Consider the following 26,415-nt stretch of genomic DNA (forward strand, 5'->3'; position numbering starts at 1 on the left):
TCGGCAAATGAGATTATGTAGTTTTTATGGCAATATATATATGTTTGGGTGGTGAAAATAAAGCAAGAATAAATGTTTTCACAGGCATGTGGGGGGGCTGGCAGAGAGGTGGGTGGAATAAAACTGTGAGCCAGAAAACTTACCAAAACTTATCATGCACGAAAGGGTTAAGAATATTTGGAGTGAATGGGAAGTTGTTGAATGCTGTGAAGACTATGTATGAGGATACTAAGGTTGCAATGCGTGTGGACAGTGAACTGAGTGAATTCATTTGAAGGTCGGCTTGAAACAGGAATGTGTCATGTCTCCATGGTTGTTCAATCTGTATATGGATAGGGTTATAAAAGAGATACAAGGTAGGGCAGTGGATGTTGGAGTGATCCTAATGAGAGAGGGCAGTGTGTGGAAACTCCCTGTACTGTTGTTAAGTGAAGATGAAGGAGAGCTGCAAGGCATGGTGAATGAGTCTGGGAGAGTATGTAAGAAAAGGGATCTAAAGGTGAATCTAGGGAATAATAAAGTTATGGTCTTCGAGAGAAATGATGTCACTGAATGTACGGTGAGGTTGGACGAGGAGGAAATGGAAATATGAATGCGATTAAGAATTACGGTAGTGTGATGAGTAAGGATAGAAGTTTAGAGGGTGAAGTACTTGAAAGGGTACAACAAAGAAGAAAGGTTGCTGGTTCTTTGAAAACAGTGATAAGAAACATGGAAGTGAGCATGAAAGTGAAAAAATTACTAAATGACAGTATTGCGATACCAGCTCTAATGTATGGAAGTGAAGTTTGGTTGGACCTTGTTGGAGGGACAGAAATCTGGAGTGAGAGCAGTGGAAATGAGTTATTTGAGAGGACATGTGGAGTCACATGGAGAGACAGGCTACCAAATAAGGAAGTGAAGCAGCGTTATGGTGTGGATGTGGATGTGATAGTACACAATAGATAGACAAACATTTTAGTTTGTGTGCTGTGAGACAGATTATAATCACTAGGGGATCAGAGAAGCAAACCCCCCCCAGTTAGCTTTCAATGACTGCAGTTAGGCTTCAACTGCTGTTTATGCTTTTGATTTGTATATATCAGAGTTTGTTCAGTGTGCTGAAATTATGTCCAGTCGGTGAGATTGGAAATAACCATGCAACAGGGGGAAGTCAGGTGGCTTTCTGTAATACTGCTAAGTAGGCATATTTCATTTGTTCTCCAATATTTTTTTATCAAAATCAAATGGTAATCACCTGAGATATATCTAATACAGTAAACTCTCAATTATCCGTTGTAATTCAGCCAAGCCCTACGCCAATTAAAGCAAAACATCAAATATTGCATAGTACTCCCCTCCCCCCAATGGCTCAACATTAGGCATTGTGCAGGATAATGTGTTACTACCAGTATCCATCTCAACCATCTATCCTAAAAACTTTCCCATGAGTAAAAGGTGAAAGCTATGCATAAAATACAATACAGTACATAGTGTAACTGATACAGCTCTGTACTGTACTACTGTACAGTACAATCCCAGTTAACTGGGAAGCTTGGGAAATTTACCTTCCCAGTTACTGTCCTTATTTTTCCCAGACATCTGATATGTACTCTTACACGTAACAGGCTACATCACTGCAGTATATACAATACCATTTGTATCCACGGCCACACAAACAATTTCATTTGAAACATAACCTCCTCTTAACACACTCCACAGACATAACACACAAGATTGCAGTGTCTTACAGTAGTGCACAATGCACACATTAAGTTTATTTTGTTAAATATTGTTATTCTGTTCATAAAACATGGAAAAATAAACTAAAAAAATAAATCTTGAGCATTTACTGATGAACTGATTATTAGGAAAGAAGTGATGTACAGTAGAATTATCACCACTCCCTTCCTCAGTTGTGTATGGCTGCAGTCCACCAATTTATTCCTCAAATGTGTTTTAAGATGAATTTATATATCATCTTAAAATGCATTTGCACTGACAGAGAAGATAAAATCTAGCGATAGAAATGAAGGTTTGCTTTGTTGGATAAAATTACTGCACTTGCAGCTTGTACATATTTACTGTATTACCTGCAAACCAGCTGAGTGGCAAGTGAGGGGTGGAGTACAGCAGTCAGGCAAGGTATAAATTTGTGGGCCGTGGCCCTGGACTTAACTGTGAGCAAGGGAGTTGTGATAATTCTACTGTACAACACTTGATTCCTAATCATCAGTTCACCAATAAATGCTCAAGATTTACTTCTTTACTATATTTTTTCATATTTTTATGAGTAACATTTAACAGAATAGACTTGCCAATATACTGTAAGATATTACATGCTCATTGGTAGTTAGAGTTGGTTCATTAGGTAGAAAACAATACGGCTACCACACACTTTTCACCAATAAAGAACATCCCTTTTTTTCAATGGATTTAATCATCTTGCTTTTCTCGTCACTCTATCCTAAAAACTTTCCCATGAGTAAAGGATGGAAATTAAACAAACTGCAATACAGTACCAATACAGTAGAGTAATACAACACATAGTGTAATCCATACTCACCTATTGTTGGCATCAATGGAGGGTATTGCGCACTATGCAGTCCAGTTCAGTGCACTTAATACCTTGTGGTCTAGTGGAAATTAGTATGTGTATAGTAATTTCAGAATCACAATATAGAACTAGGACACGAAGCACTGAGAGACCACAAACTTTGCAATGACAAGCAAGGCACAGGAGGTGACACAGTAAGCCTTAGCACCAGGGTTTTGCCACTGCATGGTCACAAGAGCAGAGTGCATAGATGCATCTTTACTGAACGAGGTCCATGAGAGACAGAGTGCATGCTCGGTGCACCAGCAGCTACTCCAGCAATGATTTCTGACTGGCTGGCGTGTTGCATGCATTCTCAATGGTTGCTGCATTGCAGGTTTTTTTGGGGCACCAGTTGGCTATGACGTATGAGCAGTTGATGTGCCTCGCATCTTGATGTTGCACAGAACCACCGGTTACTTCCCGTTTCGGCGCTGGATGTTGTATAATTTTGCCAGATATTGCTTTAATAGAGCTGAGCCAACAGTGCTGAATATTGCAACAGGCTGGATACTGCGACGACAGATAACTGAGAGTTTACTGCACTAAAATTATTTTCACTGACAGTGTAGGTCTATGAGAAAATAGCTTGAATCACTGCACCATTGTTGTTTGTATTTACCCTTTTGTTTTTTGTTAATGCTATTTTATTACTATTCATCTTCATAATTACAATTACTGTAGATCTCTTTCAAAATCTTACTTAGGTATAAGTAGTGGGCAGTTTATGTGGGGCAGGGTGGTAGGAATGGGTAAAAGTGAGAGTTTTGGAAAGTGGCCAGATGACAATGTACCATTATACATGCAAACATATTGTCTGAGTGACACAGGTTTCAATACCACGATCCTTCTCCAGCCCATATCATCTGTGTTACTTGAAGACTGACTGTGGCATAAAATTACCCATCAGTAAGTCATGGCATAAAATTACCCATCAGTAAGTCATGTAGAGCCTCTTCTTCATACAATTAATGATATACACACTTCTAGTGATGAATATGGTCTCTTTGGAAAATAATAATAATACAGGAAATAAAACTTATGACCCTGAAAATAAGTGATATGACTGGAAGTTCTGAGGTTCAATGAAGTGGACAGACTTGTCAGGACTTTTCTTTTACGTGGTGTATGTGACAGCACACACACAAAAATTAAACACATGTGAAAAGCATTGGTATAGAGGTGATTTTACATGAACACAAAAAAAAGTACTAAGCTGGCACGACAAGTAATTGGCTTGTTAACACTCAGATGACAGCGTGGTAAAGACGAGGCTAAGAGGAACTGTTTTTTTAGGGAGGTGGTAACATAACAACCTCCAAACTTGTAGAGCTATCCATGTCACTAGTAAGCACCCAAATGGCCACTAAATGGACAGCTCTTACAAACTTAAATAATCTGTTTGAGTCAAGGAAGTCCACTATTATGAACAGCCCCTGTGACATCACGTTGGCTGCTTTCTTTCCTCCCTCCCTCTTTCACGTCAATGAGGTTTATTAAGATCAGTGGCCTATATCTGAAGCCTGCAATGCACATATCCTGCAAAGGCTTGAAGGTACTGTATGTGGGTCCCTGAGGATGCATAGCTCGGCACATTGGATAAAAGATCCCTGTACCAATCACTAACTAATGTAGTGGTTTCTCTCAATGAAGGTAACTCTGTTGAGCAAATGCTTTACTTTTCCATATCTATTCTTAGTCTGCTAATTCATAATAGACAGCATAAAAGAATTAATATGCAGGTCAATATGCATGCTGACCTGAACTTCAAGCCAGCAAATAGTTGCTTTTATGTAAAAGCAGCTATTTTTTTTAGCAAATACTGAAAGAGGTTCAGCATCTGCTTTTACACTGTGAAGTTCTTGACCATGTGGTGCCTCAGTCACTTTAAGATGTTTCCTCCCACCTCACAGAGTTTGGTGATAGTTGCAGACTGGTTTGAGCCCTATTCCTCTGGATGCCTTTACCACCTTCAATACAGGTGAAAGCTTATATTTTTAGCTATGCAAAGATTTTTTTTTTTTTTTTTTATGCTGTACTATTTTTTACTTTAACATTCTGTGTATGTGCTAAGTTTTGTAAAATGCACCAAATATGTTCTACTCCATGTTTTATACTGTATGTAAGCAAATGTTTGTGGGTTGCAATATTTTAGTGTACAGTATGTGGGAGGTGAAAATTAATATACAAGTAAGTTTGTGAGGTCTGGTCCCAAATTAATTTTTCTGAAGTTATAATGCTTGGTTTGACTGAGTTTGGTTTACATGCAGATTTTCCTGGTTCTTATAAGGCAAGCAGAGATCTAACTTTAAAACAGAGTTTAAATTGTCCTATTAACTTCCTTCCTACTCCAAAAGCTTTACTATTCTCAAAGGAGTCTGACCAGCATGGTAACAGAATGGGTCAAGGTCATGTGTGTAAATACAGAGAAATACTTACAATAATCTGATGATACTCCCATGGGAGATGTGAAAAATAAGTGTACCCAATACCTAAATATAAGGATGAGATTGCTTGGAATACCCTTGAAGACATCAAGTACACGGTCATGAACATCCATGATCTCTTTTCTCAACTCTTTCTTCTCTTCTTCTGGAAGTTTGTTGAAGTCTGCCCGGGTCATGAACCTGGGTCCTTTTTCATCAAAGAAAAGGTCGAACACATCGTAGATTATGCCCTGGTCTGGGGGGATGTACCGCTGGGCCAAGGAAATGCAAAACAACCGGTAGTTGAAAGCTGAAACAAGACAAGTATGCCAGGAGTGTGCACTTCCAGTGCTTATCTCTACAGCCATAATGATACGTTTAGAATATGATGTTGTTCACTGTACAGTACACTGTATGCAAAGAAAGTAGCTCTACTGTCCACTTTATTGTAAACTAACTTGTATACTGCTGAAAAATTATGTCATTCCTTTACCCCCTCTGGGACACATGGACCTATGACTACAGTGCACAGATCAAAATTTTTAACTGGCAAATAGATGTCAAGAATTTATAAGACACAAGTCAGAGTACAGCTTTCAAATCAATTGGAATTTAATGCTCCCCCTCACTAACCATCCTTGCAATGCATTTTCATTACATTTCAAATAAAAACTTCAATTTTCAGTCTGAATATATATAAATGGATTTTTAAAAAAGCAACAATATATACACCAACTCCATATTATCAATTCCCTCAATAGTAAGATTAAAAATTATGCAGCATTTTTTTTTAGGAAAAACTGATGTAATAAAGTTCATGGCAATAGGTAAGCTGAGTTACTGATACTAAACCACAATGGTGATAATGCTCAACAGCATCTATATCAGGAGTCTGTAAAATTACATTCAGACACAACAGGCATGAAAATACATGTACAATATGAGGAAACCAGGAAGAAAGCTGAAATAAAGATGAGGATCTCATAGTACACAGCTACAGCAGGGAAGAGATATGCAAAGCTCCAAATCATCCATTATGAAAAAAAAAAAAAAAAAAATGTTGATTGCAGTTAGGGTGAAAAAGAAAATATACAGGGAGTTGCACCAACACGAAATTCAATGTACAGTGTCTAGTCTTCCACTTACAAATAGCCTTCAAACCAAACATTCAGTTCTCTGACACACAAACTTCACCTTAGTACCAAAAATAATTCACTTGGGAGATTCTCAAATGCACTACTCAGCTTCTCCCTTGCTTCATTCATCCGTTTTTCCATCTTCTGGCGGTCCTCCTTTGAAAGTTTCTTCCAGTCAGTGCGTGTGAACCTTTTCGGACCTCGTTGGCTCAGGAACTCGTTTTCTTGCTGACTGGACCCATCAGGCGCAATGTAGCGCTGAGCAACCATCATAGAGAAGAACCGATACCCATCTGTGTGTTGCCCTCCCAGTATCAGTGTACAATACATGACAAACATAACCTACCCACTATACTGTAATTATCAATACACCATTCATTAGCACAGATTCACAAAGTCACTGTTCATATTCTAACAATATTTTACTAATCCTTAAAAAATTATTTGGGATATTTTTTTCCCATCATAATGCTGTTGTTGCACAACCCCAGTTTGACTGAGCAGATCCATCAGACACTGGTAAGCAACTGCCCCTATGGGGTTGTCCCATAGGTTCCCTATGCTGTTGAGCTGTGTCTGTCTCATGGTGTGGCATATGCTGTGCAGTGCTCCATTACGTGTGTTATATATTGTGTTGGCCTAGTCTACCCAGCCCAAATTTATGCTGGTAGATAATGAGGGTTGGGTGGTGTCCAGGGGCTAGATACTCAAAACATTTGAAGGTGCCTTTTGTGGCAAAGGCACCTTTGCATGTCACTTTTCCTGAAAGGCCCATACTCAAAAGCCCCACTGGGCACAGCTATCTTTGTAGATAGTCCCTGTTAACGCCTTTGACGAAAGGTGGGTTGGAGCTGCCCTAGCGGTGCAAAGGCATCTGTGATGAACAATAATAACAACTCATGGATGGTATGTGTGGTGCTTCTCGTTCCTAGTTACATGAATTACTGCTTCATTACTTTGTTTGGTGTGGAATGGTTTGCATCAAAAGTAGTTACTGCGTAGCAGGATAACATATATTAGTTATTATGAAGTAAATGGGGAAATGTGTGTGGTATCTGGAGATAGTCAACTCAGTGGTAAAGGCACTTGCTGATGAATGCTGCTTCATGAATACATGAAGCCATAATATGGTAATTCATGATACACCACCAGTGTCTGTCTAATGTTACAGTTGTTTGTTCAATACATACAGATATTATATTCAGTGATATATGAACAAATCAGTGTGATATCCATCAGATCAGCCACTCATAGTGTAAGCCTAACCCACCAGCTTCAGCTAGAGGTACAGTATTGTACAGTACTTCACTTACCAGTAAATAGATATATTCAGTTTAACCCTTTTATTACTGATCTCTGGAAGCAACTTAAGTTGGCCATTCACAGGAATAATTTTCTAACACAGGGAATGTGTGAAAAATTTCATTTTATGAAAACCCTAGTCAATTTGTGATATGGATTTTATTTAACTTCCGTTGGGCTGATCACAGTTACAGTATTATAAATGAAGGTTGCACTTAGATGAGGTTCATAAACAATATTATTTACTTAAGTAGGGTTAGGTTAGGTAATGTTAATGTTAGGTCTAGCTAGTACAGGTTTTTTTAATAACAGTTGTGACTAGGTTATGATAACTTAAACAAAGTACAATCTAAATTAATCTGATTTAATCACACCTACCCATAATGAACCAAACCTAACCTGAGTTTAACCAAACTCTAACCAAAATCATCCTGATCTAAAAATCCATTTCACAGAAGGACTAAGGAAGGCACAAAATGACTTTTCTCAGATTTCCTGTAACATTACAGGCTATAGCCTACTGTTTCTTGTTGCCATGGTTGCTAAGTGAGTATTGTAAAGTATATGGCTGGGAATGAAGATTATGGCAGTCTAACTTTGGTTTGGTTAGCAGAGATGATTCTTTTCCCCCTTAATATCCCTTGAGTCTTATGCCAAATCCTCATTGTGTTATGGACATGGCACCTAACCAGCAGGTGCAATGGCCATCTGCACTAACATGCAGCAGCGGAAAATCCATCCATGACAGGTTTTTTCACAATTATGCTATGAATACAGCTTGGATAGCCAAGGTAATGATACATGAGGTCAGTTTAGGATACTAGTAGGTTAAGTTAGGGTGAGTTGTACAAAACTAAAAATTTATCCCCCAAAATTTCCTCCTAGGTTATATCAAACGAACCCAACCTAAATTAACTTAGCCTAATTATTCTAAATCACCTCCCTGTAAAGCAATTAACTCTAAGCCTTGGCCACCCCGTTTGGGATACATGGCGTCTGGCAATGAATGAATGAATGAAAAACTTACAAAAGAAAAGATATATGCATGTGTTGAGACAGATCTGCTGTTGTAGCTGGGCCTATAAGCTATTAAAAAAAAAAAAAAAATGGCGTGAAACTGAAATGCAGTAATACTGGTGTTTCTTATATCTTAACCTTAATTTCTCTCCCTAGGACTGCAACTGGAGATACACCAGTAGGTCTAGGAAATTAAATAGTAATTACTTTTTTTTGGCTAGAAAAGGGGAATAATGGCCACACAAATACTCTGTAATTGTTGTGTGTGTGTATATATATATATATATATATATATATATATATATATATATATATACAGTGGGCTCGCACAGTGCACGAGAGATTGGACAGTCCACGACCTCACGCAGTGTGAATTCGCACACTGAGAATACATAATCTTATGGGAAAAATTACATATGGGCGGTACTCCCTCATACCTGGACCTTTGGCCTTTAGAGACATAATAAAGGTCAAATTTTTCAGACATTGTACTATAGATATAGCTACAATAACTAAAATATGGTAGCCACCTTAACAACATTAGACAATAGGCCTGTTGGATTTAAATAACAGGGGTTCTGAGGCGCGGCAACACACTTAGAGTGCCCCCGCCACCACTCCGGCCGCAACACGCTTGTTTATCGGTTGCCAGTGTTGTATTATTCCAGGCTTTGACAAAGAAATTTACAGCCTGTCGAATGTTACATTTCTTCCAGAATGCAGCAACAGTCATTATGGTGGGAGTTGCAGGTATGCCAGGTGAAGCAGGTGAGTCAGGTGTGGCTGTGGAGGTGGAGGGAAAGGCAGCTGGTGAGTCAGGTGGGGCAGTGGAGGAGGAGGTGACCGCGGCAGGCGAGTCAGGGGAGGTGGTGAGGGGAGGATCCTTCCTCTCCTCCTCGTTACTGCTCACATCTTTGGCAATTTCCTTCATCTCTTTTTGCTTGTTTGTTTCATTCCTCACCTTGTTATGGATGTATTGGCAATATAACAACTTGGCATTCATGAAATAACCGTCATTATTATAGAAACTGGGTATCTATTCTAACTTACTGTTATTGCCGAAAACGTTATTGTCGAAGTTGTTACTGGCGTGATCTTACTGTAGACTCCTTTTGAGCAACTTCCCCACCAGCCTCTAGGTCACTATTGGCACGTTTGTTTGGGGGTGGGGGTCGCGTACTAATGGAAAATGGCATTTTTTACCCACTCCTTGCCTCTACCTCACGTTCTGTGAGGCAACTCGTGCATTCAAGGTTTTTGGTTATGATTTTTGGTCACTCGCGCACAATGCGATTCGAGCACTCTGAGCTCGCACAGTAGGCGGGCCCACTGTATTATATATATATATATATATATATATATATATATAAATAGACAGATAGATATATATATATATAGATATATATATATATATATATATAGATATATATATATATATATATATATATATATATATATATATATATATATATCGCAAACTCTTACATAATGCACGAATATTGTCCCTGGAAGATCCCACTTTATGAGATTTTTGTGTTATAGGGCCATTTGGTTACATGTTAAAAGGTTTCATGGTACCCAAGCCAGATCCAATACACCTTTTGGGGCAATTTTCCAAGATTTTTCCCAGGACATTTACCTACTTAATAATGACTTCATTACGTGCAAACACTGGAGGATTCCTCATCTTGAACTGAAGAGGTTGTGGGCTTCCTGGGGGGAGGGGGAGTGGGGTTCCGAGGCAGGGTAGGACTCCTACTGGTCCCCAGCATGGTCCTCTTGCCACACCAGCTCCATGGAGTCCTCATCTGAGGATGATGATAAATCCTATACATCCACAGTCCTCTGTTGCAACTCTTCTGCCTCCTGCACAAACCCCTCAAAGTCAAGGGAACCCACAGACATAACATCTTCCTCTGGTTCTTCCTCCTCTGGCATCTGTTGAGGACGAAAGTATTGGGTGGGAAGAGTCTGGTGACATTGTCGTATTTTCTCTTGCCTTAGGTCTTCATAGGGTCGCATTACATACAGCAGTGTCCAGCATATCAGCCTTCCGAACCTCATCCTCTTCATAAACCACGATGGCTTCCTTGATTGCCTCTGCACCAGCCAAGATGTTATTTATGCAACCCATGGTCATAACTGGTACCATGGTTCATGCCTCAGCCTGATCCCCCTGCTCCTCTGCCTCCTAGTATTCCCTGTCGAGCTCTTCAATGCATTGCATGGCATCCTCTGGCGTCATGTTGTCCTCCACAATCTCGACCAAATCCTCCTCTTGCCCCACCATGGCACGGCTCTGCACACTCATATTGCTTCCTGCCTCACAGCCTGTAGTGACTGCACCTCACCATCTCTAGCGGCACATAACTCAGGTGCCAGCTTGCGCCAGGCGTGATTTATCGCTGCCACGGACACCCAATCCCACACCTTTGGAATATTCATGACGACTTTCCTCGTACTGTACTTTTTCCAAAATGCGGCCACAGTTACAAGGGAATGCTGTGAAGGGTCAGACTGAGGCACATAAGAAGAACAGGGCAATGGTCCAGCTGGGTCAGGCTGAGGCAAATGGGAGGGAGCTGGCCGGGAATCTGCTGGGTCATCCAAAACCTCCTCATCAGACGCCTCCAAATCCTCATCACCATCAACCACTTCCTCCTGGGGGAGACGTTCCTCCTCACAACTGCTTGTGGCCTCTTTCAGATATTCAAACATGATAATCTCTTCATGGGACTTCAAAGAAGCTATCACTACCTGGTCTTGGGGTTGCAGGAGGGAAGTCGTGTTGGCTGGCAAAAACACTACCTTAATCCCTTCCACCCGTGATGTATGTGTTTACGTTCACAAAGTGCTGAGTAATGCCGCCCATCACGTAGCCATTTACGTTCCATAACATCTGTACGTATGGGGACGTGGTTTATTGACCTATATGCATTCTCTGAGCCTGGTATACCTCACTGGGAAAGAAAAATAAGCTCCACACACAAACCAATGACAGCTGAGACAAATGATGTCATCTGAGATGTCACCGCTCACCACAGAGTTTTATTGGCTCCTACTTTGTACTTGGCTCTCAGTTTGTGTTTGGCACTCAAGGGGGTAGGATTACGTTGATAGTCGTATCTGTTCATTGCCAAATTGGGAATTTAGTGAGTTTTTTCTGTGATAGTAGTGATGAATATTCTGATGCATTGTATGTGCCAGGGGAGTCCAGTGAGGATGATAGTACTGGCAGTTAGTTATCACTAAGTGATAATGACCTGATTGAGGAGAGTGCGTGGAGGTTTCTGGTGGACATTTTTGCAGACCAACGGCCAGACGCCATTCCTACCTTCAGTGACGATGCTGCCCAGGATATGATGCCCCCTAGTTTTGCTTCCCCTGGGGCTGCTTTTAGTCATTTTCTTGATGATGAAGTGATGTCAAAATTGTGATCATGGGTGAATGAGAGGGCTGATGTGTACTAGGCTGTGAATCCTAGTAAAGGTAAAGTACATGGCCTAAAATGGGGACCAGTTACAACTGATGAAATGTATGTGTACAATATGTAAGATGTGTGTGTGTAATGAATGTATATGTTATAAGTATTGCATTTATAAAGAAAGGGAACATATGACACTGAAGACAAAATAAGTATTTTCTGTTACATATTCTTTATGCACATTAATGGTTGGGGGGGGAGGGGGGGGATGGGCAGGCTATGTGATACCCTGCAGCATGGGTGTGAAGGGGTTAACACTTTCACGCAAACCCTCCAAGCAGGATGGGTGCCCTGGTGTGTTGTCAAGCGCCAACAGGATTTTAAATGGTATGCCCAACTCCTCACACCCCCTCCTTGCATCAGGAATAAAATATTTCTTGTACCACCTTTTCAATATATCCCTAGTCATCAACCCTGTCTTTGATTTCTCCCAATAAACCCCAGTCTCATTCATGTGCTTTAACTGCTTAATTTGGAAGGAATTGAGTGTAAAGTGGAGGGACTGTAAGAAAATGTTCTGGAAAGAGGTGAAAAGAGTAAGACAGGGTGGATGTCAGGTTAGCAGGGGATTGAAAGATAAAAATGGTAGATTACTAGTGGAGAAGGGAGAAAAAGTGAGCAGATGGAGAGAACACTTTACGGAATTGTTGAACATACAGGATGGAAGTAATGCGAGTATAAGTGGCTGGGGAATGGCTGGGAGAAGGAGGGAGGTGAGAAGACAGGAAGAAATCAGTAGGATAGAAGTTGTGGAGGCAATGAAGAAAGTTAAATTGGGGAAAGCCCCAGGAATTGATGGAGTATGTGGTGAAATGCTGAAGCATGGGGGAGAGATAGTAGTAGAATGGACGTGGAAGATGTGCAGGTTGGCTTGGGAGGAAGGTAGAGTCCCGGAGGATTGGAAGTCAGGTATAATTATTCCTTTGTACAAAGGAAAAGGGGAAAAAGAAGTATGTGGTAATCATAGGGGCATTTGTCTTCTTAGTATAATAGGAAAAGTATATGGTAGGATACTTATTGACAGAGTTAGAGAAAGAACAGAGGAATCAGTAGGAGAAGAACAGGGAGGCTTTAGGAAGGGAAGAGGTTGTGTAGATCAGATATTCATTCTTAGATCTTTAGTGGAAAAGTTTCTAGAGAAGGGAAAGAAGTTGTATGCGGCTTTCATAGATTTGGAGAAAGCATATGACAGGGTGGATAGACAAGGATTGTGGAAAGGATTAAGAATATATGGAGTAGATGGAAAGTTGTTGAATGCTGTGAAGAGTATGTATGATGGTGCTAAGGCTCCAGTGCGTGTGGATGGTGAACTAAGTGAATTTTTCTCTTTGGAGGTTGGGTTGAAACAGGGATGTATCATGTCTCCATGGTTGTTCAATCTGTTCATGGATGGGGTAATAAAAGAGGTACAAGGTAGGGTAGTGGATGTTGGAGTGGCCCTGGTGAGAGAGGATAGTGTTTGGAAACTCCCTGTACTGTTGTTTGCAGATGATACTGTGTTGTTGAGTGAAGACGAAGGGGAGCTGCAAGGCTTGGTGGAAGAGTTTGGGAGAGTGTATAAGAAACGGAATCTAAAGGTGAATGTAGGGAAGAGTAAAGTGATGGTCTTTGAGAGAGGTGAAGTCATTGAATGTACAGCGAGGTTGGATGGTGAGGAATTGGAAAATGTGAGTACATTTAAGTACTTGGGTAGTGTAAAGAGTAAGGATGGAGGTTTGGAGGGTGAAGTGCTTGAAAGGGTACAGCAGGGAAGAAAGGTTGCTGGTTCTTTGAAAGCAGTGGTAAGAAACAGAGAAGTGAGCATGGAAGTGAAAAAGTTACTACATGACAGTATTGTGATACCAACTCTAATGTATGGAAGTGAAACTTGGACGTTGTTGGAAGGGCACAAGTCAAGAGCGAGAGCAGTGGAAATGAGTTATTTAACCCGTCACGTCTCGAGGTTTTCCGCACCTCCGACATCCCCCAGTCCTGAGCCTTTTTGGAAAAAACTTTTTTTGGCTCAAACTTCCGCTTAGGTTGAGAAACGAAGGAAAATCACCAAGAAAGGGCTTACCGTGGTCTATAAGTGGTCGGAATAGGTGAGGTCCCCTGCGCCAGGTATCGTATTCTTTCATTGACGTGTCAGGCGCTCACGTTTTCTATGGTAGGGAATACTGGGAGAAACAACACACAACACCTCTATATTTATTGAATTTGAACTAATAAACAATAACGGTAACAATATAATGGATTTCAGACACATATATATGAAAAATAAGCATTGTACCATCGCGCGAGCATAGCAAGTTAGGTTCGAGTCGTAACATGCTATATGCTAAGTTTCTTGTATCAGTCAACATATCATTTTTTCTACTTGTATACTTCTGTTTCAATGACATTTTACCAATTACAACTGTTTGTAAGTGTTTTCAGATGTTTTCATTCATTATGATGACATGCAGCATAAGTTTAGCGCACATCAGCTTAGTAAGCGCACTCGCTATGACTCGTATTTCAACATACCCAATTGTTTTATCACTTTCCTATTATTTTTCCCTTTACATAGAACCTTTCCTCCACCACTCTAAATGTTTTCAATTATCTACATTCATTACGAGGGCATTTAGTGATATGCTAGCGCATATTCACGTAGCAACCACAATCTCAAACACTCGTGTTTCATCTTCTACTCTATTTATTCACTCCAATTATACTTTCCCACTTACATTACACACATTTACACCCCTATACTGCACTGTACATACTTACTGGCATTATTTATTCAAGTGATCGTCAGAATATCGCATGAAAATACCCTCGCAATGAATGTTTCGACCAACATAATACTCAAACACTTATATATTAATTCTTCACATATATTACACACTTTCCCACTTGTTGACTTCTATTTTCATTATTACGGGCCTTATTCATTCAACTGAGCATCAGGATATCGCATCTTTATACACACACTATGAATATTTGACATAGAATATATTTCAGCACTTACAATAATTTGAACTTATATTATACCCATTAGCATTTCCAATAATAATAATTACATAATTACGGGCCGTATTTATTGCACTGAGCGACAGAATATCGCATCATAAAACCGTCGCTATGTATGTTTCCACTTACAGCATATTTATACACTTACATACAATTTTTGCACTTATGTTATACCCGTATGCACTTTATACTAATATTTGGAGATCAACATAACTGATAATTTCACTGAGCGTCTGTTTGTCGCATTTACTTCATAGTTTCAGCATCCTGTCGCATTCACACCATAACAGAATTGCATCAACGTGTGATATTCGCTGAAACATGGGTGAATACAGAGACCCACGTCACACTCAATGCACTCATAGCGGGTGTCCTTCCTCTGTGTCGTGAGTCTCACCCGGGAATTGCTACACACGTGACACCTGCGTTGGGGCCTAGGTCTGTTTGGCTGGGGAGGGATAGGAGTGGGGAAATGGCGGCCGGATATTCTCAGGGGAGTTTGGGCAATAGGGGCAGTGCGGGTGCGATGTTGGGGCCTTTCTACAGCATAACGTGCAAACATCTCTCTTGTGAGCTCCCTCACAAACCCTTCAAAGGTTTCCTGAACTCCTGTTGTCATGGCGTGAAGGTGGTGGCAATTCAGAGCAGTGATGTCTAGCAAGTGAAAGAACAGTTTCTTATACCACTTCATCGTGGTCCTGGCACACTCTACCGTCGATATCATGGAGTCTGACTGGTCCACCAGGCGCATGTTTATGTTATAGTCCATGACACACTCAGGTTTCCAAATGTGACGCCTGTTCTCGCTACGGTAATCTACGGAATCAGTACGGTGCATCAAGGGGCGGTGAACCGTTGACAAAGAGGCTTACTTCTCTATTGTGGTTCCACACAGTTGCAAGAATGTTGTTGGCTTTGAAGAAGACAACCTCATTCCTTGCAAGTTTCCGCCCTACCTTGGCCATGTGATGCCGGTTCACCTTCACGGGTTCCACAGACTCCCGTTTCATGCGTGTGAAGATAACGAGCGAGAAGAGGGCTAGTGTACCAGTTGTCCAGGTAGAGGACGTGACCACAATGAAGGTAGTCTTCTATCATCGTTTTTACCACTGCTCCCGACAGTCCAATACTTCGATCTTCTATTATGTCTGTCTGTGCACCGGTGTACAAGACTATGTCTTGCACGTATCCAGTCCTACAGTTGCACATAACAAAGATCTTTAACCCAAAACGGTGCCTTTTGCTGGGTATATACTGCCTAAATGAAATATTACCTCTCCACAACATGAGATTTTCATCTATGACGAGGTCCCTATAGGGATAGAATAACGAAAGGTTTGCCTCAGGTGATCAAAGACCAGCCTAATTCGCCTCATTTTGTCAGTGTTGTTTGTATTTGCAGGATCATGAGCATCATAGAAATGGAGGCGACTTAGAATTTGTTGAAACCGATTATGGCTCATCACTTGCCCAAATATTGGGGTAAACATAATAGGGTCCCTTGTCCAGTAAGCAGGAATTCTGTTCTTTCGTATAATACCCATCAAAAGGACCAGGGCAAAAAATAAGAGTGAAAGATGAGTTTTGGGCGAAAGTAGAAGCATGTATGGACAAGTTTGAGAGGAGCGAGAGAGTGCTGTTGATTGGAGACATGAATGGCAAAGTCGGGAATGTACGAGTGGATGGAGTGGTTGGTCAGTGGGGTGTGCCAGCGGAAGTAGATGGGAATGGTAGTGCTTTGGTGGACATCTGTGCTGGTAAGGGGTTGGCAATAGCCAACACCTACTTTCGTCATAAGATGATCCACCGGTATACATGGAGAGTAATAAGGAGGATGGATGGTGAACTTGTTGAACGAAAGGCAATGATAGACTACGTGTGTGTGGATGAGCGAATGAGAAGACAAGTGTTGGATGCAAGGGTGTGGAGAGGGTGGGGGAATGGAGTCTCGGACCATCACTTAGTGATGGCCAAGATAGAGCTGCAAAGAAAGTGGTTGAGGAGGCGAAGGGGAAGACAGGAGGAAGCAGCTCCTGTGAGAAGAGTGGAGAAATTGCAAAATAGTGAGAAGAGGACAGAGTATAAGAGCATAGTGGAAGAAAGATTGGGAAGGTATGAGCTAGAGCAGATGGAAGGGGTGGAAGACGTATGTAAGATATTCACGGAAGAGATAAGCGCAGCGTGTGAGGTGGTTTGTGGAGTGAGGAGGAGATGCAAGGGTGTGCAAGGGACAGCATGGTGGAATGATGAGGGGAAACGAGCTGTGGAACAAAAGAAGAAGGCATATGGTGAATGGTTGGCGAGTAGAGGTAGGGGAGAAGATGAGAGAGAGAAGAGAGAGGTATATGTGAGCAGGAGAAGGGAGGTTAAGAGACTGGTGAAGGAGAGTAAGAAGAAAGTGGATGAAGAGTTTGGGAGGAATCTGAGTGTGAAATGGAGGGAGAGTAAGAAATTGTTTTGGAAGGAGGTAAAGAAAGTAAGGCAGTGTGAAAGGGGAAATAGTAGGGGAGTGAAAGATAGGAATAATAGATTGTTGGTGGAGAAGAGAGAGAAATTGAGGAGATGGAAGGAGCACTTTGAGGATTTGTTGAAGGTAGAGAGTGAGAGCAGTGTGAGTATAAGTGGTTGGGGAATGGCTGGGAGAAGAAGAGATGAGAGGAGGGAGGAAGAGATCAGTAGGTCGGAAGTAGTGGAAGCGATGAAGAAGATTAAGCTGGGAAAGGCCCCAGGAATTGATGGAGTGTGTGGTGAAATGCTTAGGTATGGGGGTGAGATTGTTGTGGAGTGGATATGGAAGTTGTGTAGATTGGCTTGGGAAGAGGGAAGGGTTCCAGAGGACTGGAAATCAGGTATAATTGTTCCTCTGTACAAAGGAAAAGGGAGAGAGAAGTATGTGGTAACCATAGGGGTATTTGCCTTCTTAGTGTGACTGGTAAAATATATGGTAGAATACTCATTGACAGGGTGAGGCATATGACAGAGGAGCTAGTTGGAGAAGAACAAGGGGGATTTAGGAAGGGAAAGGGTGTGTAGATCAGATATTTGTTCTAAGATGTTTAGTGGAGAAGTATCTAGAGAAGGGAAGGAAAGTGTACGCTGCCTTCATGGACTTGGAGAAAGCTTATGACAGAATAGATAGGAAAGGTATGTGGAAGGTATTAAGAATATATGGAGTGGAGGGGAAATTGTTGAGTGCTGTGAAGAGTATGTACGAGGGAGCTAGGGCTACGGTGCGAGTGGATGGAGAGCTGAGTGAGTTCTTTGATCTCAGTGTGGGACTGAAACAGGGGTGTGTAATGTCTCCATGGCTGTTTAATATATATATGGATGGGGTCGTAAAGGAGGTACAAGGTAGGGCAGTGGATGTCGGGGTGGCCCTAATGAATGAGGGTGAGATTTGGAAGCTTCCGGTGTTGCTGTTTGCTGATGATACAGTATTGTTGAGTGAAGATGAATGGGAGTTGCAAGGTTTGGTGAATGAATTTGGGACAGTGTGTAGGAGGAGGAAGCTGAAAGTTAATGTAAACAAAAGTAAAGTTATGGTGTTTGAGAGGAATGAAGTCACAGAGTGTGCAGTGAGGTTGGATGGTGAGGATATGGAGAATGTGAGTGCATTCAAGTACTTGGGTAGTGTGATGAGTAAGGATGGAACTTTGGGGGATGAAGTACGTGAAAGGGTACAGCAGGGAAGGAAGGTTGTTGGCACACTGAAAGCAGTGATGAGAAATAGGGAGGTGAGTATGGAAGTTAAGAAGTCACTGCATGATGGTATTGTGATCCCTACCCTGACGTATGGAAGCGAGGCGTGGACCTTGCAAGAGGGGAACAAGTCAAGAGTGAGAGCAGTGGAAATGAGTTACTTGAGAGGAGCATGTGGAGTGACATGGAGGGACAGGTTGACGAATGAAGAAGTGAAGGAACGTTGTGGGGTAGATGTGGATGTGGTTGAAAAGATTAGGAGAAATACACTGAGGTGGTTTGGACATGTGGAGAGGATGGAGAATGAAAGACTGACTAAGAGGGTGTATGTAGGTGAGGTGGAGGGAGGGAGAGGGAGGGGTAGACCGAGGATGAGGTGGAGGGATGGAGTTGAGAGGTATATGAGGGAGGGGGGGGTGAGTTGGGGGGAGGGGAGTCAAATGGTGGGTGACAGAGTGACTTGGAGGCGTTTTGTCTGCGGCCACCCTTTGCGGGATTAGGGCGTCGGGCTATAGATAGATAGAGATAGATAGACTGAAAGGGAGACAGGGTAATCATATATGACAGAATGCCTACTCCTTGTTCCCAATCTTTCACTCTCAAGGCGCTGGGTGCTTGCAAAAAGGCTGGTTTGGTAAACAATCTGCTCCACGAATGCCTCACTAAAAAACAGGTGGAAAAAATCCAACCTGGTGGAATTACAGTGAATTCCGAGAGCAATGCAGCCAGAGCGCCCCTGCTCAGTGAAGGGGTGAATGAGGGGAGAAAAATCACTCCCATCCTCCCAATTCCATCCCACAAATCCCTCGTCCCCATCATCCCCATCACCGCCTTCGTCTGGGTGGGAAGGAGATCCTGGTGGGGGAGGTGGGGGAGAAGAAGTGCGGAGGGCTTCCTCACCGTCACTCCTCTTCCCTCTGCCTTTACCCTTTCCCTTTCCTTACCCTTACGGCCTTGAGGAACATTAGGGGGCTGTGGGGATGAAGCAGGGGAATATTGGGGAGCATAAGACATGCTGGGGAGTGGTTCCTCCCCACCTTCCCCCTCCATGACAACACCACGTGCTTTCTCACGCACCCTAGCTCGACCACGTGTTAGGGGATATTGGGGAGCATAAGACGTGCTTGGGAGTGGTTCCTCCCCACCTTCCCCCTCCATCACAACCCCACGTGATACTGAACACACCCGCACTCACCCACGTGATACCTACGCCGCCTCACACTACCTAGGGAGAGCAATGACTCACTCACGTCACTCTCACTTTCCCTAATCCTCCCTGCACTTTCCCTTTCACTCCCCACTCCCTCCACGGCACTTCCTAACTCCCCAAACAAAATACTAGGCCCATACCTGCTCGTCCGACGTGGTGTGCGCTCTGGGCCACGATGAGTGATTACCTCATGTCCATACCACGTGGCAGCACGTCCCACGACTCCGTCCTCGTCCTCGTCATCGAAATCTGGTTCCAAATCACGTTGGGGATGGGCATAGGATGTTCCATGTGGTTTCTTGGCCGGCTGCCCCTCTCTAGCAGCATGGTAAGTCACGTACTGCTGCTTCCTGGGAGACGGGACTTCTTCATCAATGCTGGTCGTTTCTTCCTCCTCTGACTGCACATAATCTTTATCCACAACCTCGTCGTCCAGCGGGGAATCACTGTCGCCTGTAAAGGCGTCCAGGGCAGCTTGAATTTCGCCCTCTGAGAGACCTCTCTTGGCCATGTCTGAGCAGGACCGTTGCTACCAGGTGAGTGGACGAGTGGCTGGTTAGCGCGGGTCGCGCGGGGTCGCCGAGTGTCCCTGCCTGGTGGCAGGTAGGGGAAGGTCATGCGAGGATACGTACCGCAAATCAAATGCAAAATTTGAAAATTGTCGAAATTATGCACTTTGCAATTGCACGATGTACCGGTACGTCGCCGGGACTGACAAATGCAAATCGTTGCATCGTACCCACACGTCGACGGGACAGGGCGGGTTAAGAGGAGCCTGTGGAGTCACATGGAGAGACAGGCTGAAGAATGAGGATATAAAGGAGCGTTGTGGTGTGGATGTGGATGTGATAGGAAATGTTATGAGGAACACACTGAAGTTGTTTGGCCATGTGGAGAGGATGGAGGGTGAAAGACTGACGAAGAGAGTGTATGTGAGTGAGGTGGAGGGGGGAAGAGGGAGGGGGAGGCCGAGGATGAGATGGAGGGATGGGGTGGAGAGGTATATGAGAGAGGGGGGTGTGAGTTGGGAGCAGGGCAGTGAAATGGCGGGGGACAGGACGACGTGGAGGCGATTTGTTTGTGGCCACCCCAAACGGGATTGAGGCGTCTGGCAATAGATAGATAGATAGATCTTATAATCTGCAACATTGCAAGACAACAGTAAAGCGATGCTTACCTCATCAACTTTCCTACCCCTGCCTTGCCTGTGTCCTTTCGAGATCTACATAGTCCTTGGCATCCTTTTATCGGAGACCTGTCTCATCCATGTTGTAAATTTGCTCAGCAGTGTAACCCCCATCACTGATTTTTCTGTTTAGGACATCCACTAATGTTGCTGCTGCACCGGCATCTCCTGACGCTCGTTTTCCTGTCACCTGTACTCTTTTCAAATCCTTCCCTTTCCGAAACTTGGCAAACCAACCACTCAATGCCTTAAATCTGCCTGGGGGTTGGGACAGCTTACGGCAAGCTACAGTATACAGGCGGCAGGCCGTCCTCCTTATGTTGATGAAGCCGACTGGAACTTCTTCCCTCTCCTTTCAGTTTAAGTACATGGCCAGGAACCTCTCCATCATAACAAGCAATGGGAAAGACACCTGAATCCTCTCGTCGGTTTGTTTATAGTCGGTGCTCGCCACTTCCGTACATTGAGGACTGGTGTTAACAAGACTTAATTGTGCAGAAGACACTGCCTAGACCTGTCGTCGTCAGACGTGCTCCTCCCGGCTGTGTTGTCAACTGTCTTATTCTCCGTTGTTCAACCCATCTCAGCCACACCATCGCCACAAGCTTGATTTGGGCATATTGCAGTAAAACCACAGTGTCCCAGTGTAATAACAAAGTAAGTGTAACGGCCACGTGTTTGGCCTGGCATGGAATCTCCCATGATCGGCCTCGCCACTCAGGACATCAAGATGGACCTCGTCCCCGCCGCCAGGGAAGTCGCTGCCCTGGTATGAGGGTGAGGATGGCCACCGCCGCTTGTGATGAGGGTGGTGCCCGGAAAAGTGGATACGGCCTTCCTCCCCAGACAGCAATGTCACCAGCAAACCAAGGAGCCTCATCTACATTGCAAGGTCAGCTGACAATATCCCTATTTTTTAAAATCCCCGCACGCTGTCGGATGCCATCAACAAGTCTTCATGGGGTAAATATTGTATAGAGGGGTCACTCAGGGTTTTAGGTAAAGGGTCAGCTATTAGGTTCTGTGTTTTTGCAGATGATGTGGCCAAAAATGACTATACCACCTGAGTCCCTCACCCAGCTAGGGGACTGGCCAGTAAGGTGTTGGTTGGCTTGCTCACCTTCCAGTGATGAGTTCTCATATGGGAAAATTAAGCCTACAGCTCCTATGTAACAAAGGAGGAAGTTTTATGTCATCTTCATTGCCTTGGCAACTGTTCCTCCCAGCTAGTGGAAGTCACTCGCCTCACGGTCCGCCCTACTGCTGGTGAGGCCGCAGTGGCAGCCAGGGTGGTATGGCTCAAATTCAGGGGCCCCCTGCCGGAGCAGGTCATAATTGGCCACTTGTGTTACTCTGTAGGGACTTACATTTTTCCCCACCCTGAGGTGCTACACATGCCATCGATTTGAGCATGGCACAATATCACGTAAAAATAAAGTTAGATGCTCTCATTGCAGCAGGTTCCACCCATGCAAATCCCCATCAGGTGGTCAATGCACCAATGACCCCTACTGTTTCTTCTGCAGTGGCGCACACAAAGTTGTCTCCTGTACACGCCCAGTCTACCAGCAGGCACTTGCTATCCATGATGCTGTCTAAGCTGACCCGTCGACCCTGTCTGATGCCAACACCCATTAGCATGCCCTCAATCCATCTGGACGCACTCCCCCCGCCTCTAACCCCTCGACAACACATATTGCTCCCAGTCGAACTTCCCGGCCCGTTCAGGAGGGTCTGACATGTGCAACGGTAGTTAGCAACCAGTTTTCAGCAATGGAAGATCTTGCTGGAACATTTGGTGGCGAGTCTGCAACTGAACCAAGTGAAATGGTGCGAATGATTGCTGTGTACTCCCACCCAACCTCCCAATCTGCAGTGCTGCTCCACCCTGCCCCTTCACCCAAGTTCCGTCGACAGCATTCCCACCCAGCACGGACCTCATTCCCAAATGCCGCACAAGACCCCACAGCTCCTTCCATCCAACCTGGTATAAAGTCAGCCAGTTCCACATCATCACTGGTCACAACTCCTACCTCAGCTCCAAATACATCCCACGCTGCCTTCCCCAGTTCTCCTGAGATGGACTCCAAACCTGGTGAATCTCCTGCTCCTCCACGCCAGCCCATACCAAGGACAACCTCCCACACTTCCCCACATGCCAACCCCACAGGTGTCCATTCTTCAGGACCCTTTGTGGACCTTCTGTTAACAGCCCTGTCCATGTACAAAAATGGACAGTCCTTTATAGACATATGTGTGAGCCTCCTGTCCTGGCTTCTCCCTCTACTTTTGCCCCAGTGATGGCTCACCCACCTAAACGTAGATTCCTCCTCTGGAATGCCTGATCCCCTCTTCAGAAAACTTCCGATTTCAAGCAGACAATGGCGGATCTCATTCCAGACGTTGTTGGTCTATGTGAAACCTAGTTGACTCTATGTCTCCATCTGTCACTCTGGGGTTTTACTGTATATCGGGCTGATCGTCAGGGTGTTGGAGGTGGTCTAGCTGTCGCAGTCAGGGAGGACGTGCCTAGCTCGATTCTGCCGCTGACACAGCCCCCTCGAGGGGTGTTGGATGTTCTTGAGGTTCATCTATCCCTCGTGAAGGGATGGCTCACTGTGCCGGTTTGCTACAACCTGTGCAAGGACATAATAGGCCTGGAAGAACTCTGGGCCTATCAAGACCAGCTCCCTTCACCTTGCCTCCTCCTGGATGATTTTAACACCAGACACCCCCACTGGGATTCTTTCCTGGCCCGGGGATCTGGCAATAGGTCAGGAACTTCCTTTTCCAGTTTCTATTAGAAAGTGATCGCTTCACCCTCCTCACCCTGTTGGGGTTACAGACCCGTTTCGACCCACACTCAGGCCTGCCTTCCACACTTGATCTATGTGTGGGGGATCCTGTTTTTGGTGACACAGCCATCTGGACTTGCCCATATTTGGGATCCAACCACCTTCCAGTTATCTTGGATGTCCCCGACCTTTCCCCACCCTGCTCTGCCCCACCTCGTCCATGTTGGATCCTCACATGAGGGTCCTGTTCCTCCTTTATGGCAGCCCTTGATAACACTGGGGCTCTGCCTGGAGGGCCCTTAAACGACTGTGTGACGGGCTTTACATCCTCTGTGATAGCAGCAGGTGAGGCGACCTTCCGCAGGTCCTCAACACATCCCCAGGGCACTGTCACTGTTCCTTGGTGGAGATAGGACTGCACCAGGGTTTTTTGGACTAGGAGGTCTTCTTGGAATGCCTGGTGGAGGTGTCTCTGCCCTAGTCACTGAGACATTCACCGCCGTAAGGATGCTGAATGCAAGCAAAGTCTTAACCGAGCTCGACGTGCTGCCTGGTCTGCTTTCTGCTCAACCCTGTCATTCTCTAGCTCACCTTCTCAGACCTGATCCTTCATTCAAGCAATGAAGGGTCACCCTATCACCCCATTGTATCCTTTGGTGAAGGAAGGTGACCTTCTGGTAGGCTTCCAAGACAAAGCTGCCTTCTTTGGATCTCAATTTGGTTCCCCAGCTCCACTTCCAGGTCTTCAGCACTTAATCAGGGCCACTCAGGCAGGAATCTCCTCCTCCCCCCCCCAACAGGCTTAGCCACCCCTTTTACCCAGGCAGAACTCTCTTCTGCTCTGAGGACCTTACCACCAAAGAAAGCATGTGGCCCGGATTTAGTACCTGATGAGTTTTTGATTCATCTCCCCATCTGCCATCAGATGTTGCTCTCAGACATGTTTAACAACAGCTGGACGTTAGGGATGTTCCCATCATGCTGGAAAACCTCAAACCTCCTGCCTTCCCCAAGCCGGAGAGTGACCCTCTTCCCCGGCTTCGTACAGGCCGATAGCATTGCTAGCCAATGTCGGGAAGGTGCTTGAGAGGATGGTGTGCTGTCGGCTCTCCTGGTGGCTGGAGCATGACCGTTGCCTGTCTGAGGTACAGTGTGGATTCCGCCCAGGGAGGGGGACATCTGATGTCCTCCTCCAGTTTGACCATCATGTCTACCAGGCATTCTGTCACACGCAGATACTCCTGGCAGCCTTCATGGATCTCTAGGGGTCTTTTGATTCTGCCTCCCATGATGGAATATTGTACAAGTTGTGTTGTCTTGGTGTCACAGGCTCTGCACTGGCCTGGGTACAAAGTTTTTTGGAGGAGCGATCCTTTTGTGTTTCCCTCAGGGGGTACGTACTCCTCCCCTACCCCAGTCAGGCAGGGAGTACCATAGGGATTATGCCTCAGTCCCTACCTTTTTAATGTACTAATGTATGACCTCCTCATCCTCCTGGAGTATCCATCTTAGTCTATGCAGATGATGTCTCCATCCTCTGCATTGCTGCCTCATTATGGGAGGCCCAACATCGCCTCCAACAGGCTGTGGACGCCTTTGCCACCTGGGCTGCAGACTGGGGACTAACAGTCAATGCACCCAAGAGTGCTCTTATGTGCTTTGGCCATCGGAAGCTCCCCTACATCCAATGATTCAGCCTGCCAGAGAACCTCTCACCCTTCGGACCCGGCACAAGTTTCTGGGCCTCCATCTGAATAGTTCCCGTCACACCTGGGCCCCCCACATCGACCATCTTCGATCAGCATGCCTTGGGTGCCTGGACATCATGATGTGTGTTGCAGGAGTTCGTTGGGGTGCTGACTGAAACACTCTACTCTGCCTGTATCTGGCCTTCATCCACAGTAAGATCTTGTATGGTGCCATCCTTTACGGATCGGCTGCCCACACCCACCTAAAAAAGTTGGATGTTGCCCAGAAAACGGCACTTCACATTGCCCTAGGTGCCTTCAAGTCCACCCCAATTATTTCACTTCATGTGGAGTCTGGGGTGACGTCCCTCTCTATCTACCGCATGGAACTGGACTGTCGGCTGCTCCACCGCATTTGCGCCCTTCCATCCAGCCACCCGGTCTCCTCCCTCTACAGCCTCTCCATAGTCCTTCGTCAGCCCCCAGCTTGGCCGCAAGTGAGGTTACCGTACATTATCCGCATCATCCAGGCCTGCCACACCTTGTCTCTCAATCTGCCCAGGCCTACCCCAGTGGCTGCTCTCTCCCAAGTCCCCCTTTGGATGGATTTGTCTCCATATGTCTCCCTCTATCTCCCTGTACCATTCTTGAAGTCAACAGATGCAGTCTTGGCACGGCAGCTCTTTCACAGCATGGACTCCTCTGTTTATAAAGACTCCATGAGAATTTACACAGATGGGTTTCACTCCCTTCCATCTTCCTTTGCCTCATGGGCCTATTTTGAAGATCTCTCCATGTGCCAAACTTGGTCGTTCAGCAGGCAGTATGATGTCCTAACCATGGAACTCATAGCTTTCCTCCAGGCCCTTGAGTCTGTCCTGACTTTCCTCCAACCTCAACCAG

The 26,415-nt window shown here is 44.6% G+C and overlaps 1 protein-coding gene across 1 annotated transcript in view; it reads right to left on the reverse strand.

The window, feature by feature from the left end:
- The window catches only part of LOC145414955 (putative aarF domain-containing protein kinase 5), a 609,901-nt gene that overhangs the window by 172,982 nt on the left and 410,504 nt on the right, over nucleotides 1-26,415 (reverse strand). The window contains exon 9 of the mRNA XM_080284365.1: nucleotides 5,068-5,311. Within this exon, the coding sequence (XP_080140491.1) occupies nucleotides 5,068-5,311 (244 nt within the window). The remainder of the gene's footprint in view (nucleotides 1-5,067; nucleotides 5,312-26,415) is intronic.

Source organism: Coenobita brevimanus, chromosome 101 (assembly GCF_032717465.1).
Source record: "Coenobita brevimanus isolate Jiangsu-jjx chromosome 101, ASM3271746v2, whole genome shotgun sequence".
In the NCBI taxonomy this organism is placed as follows: Eukaryota; Metazoa; Arthropoda; class Malacostraca; order Decapoda; family Coenobitidae; genus Coenobita; species Coenobita brevimanus.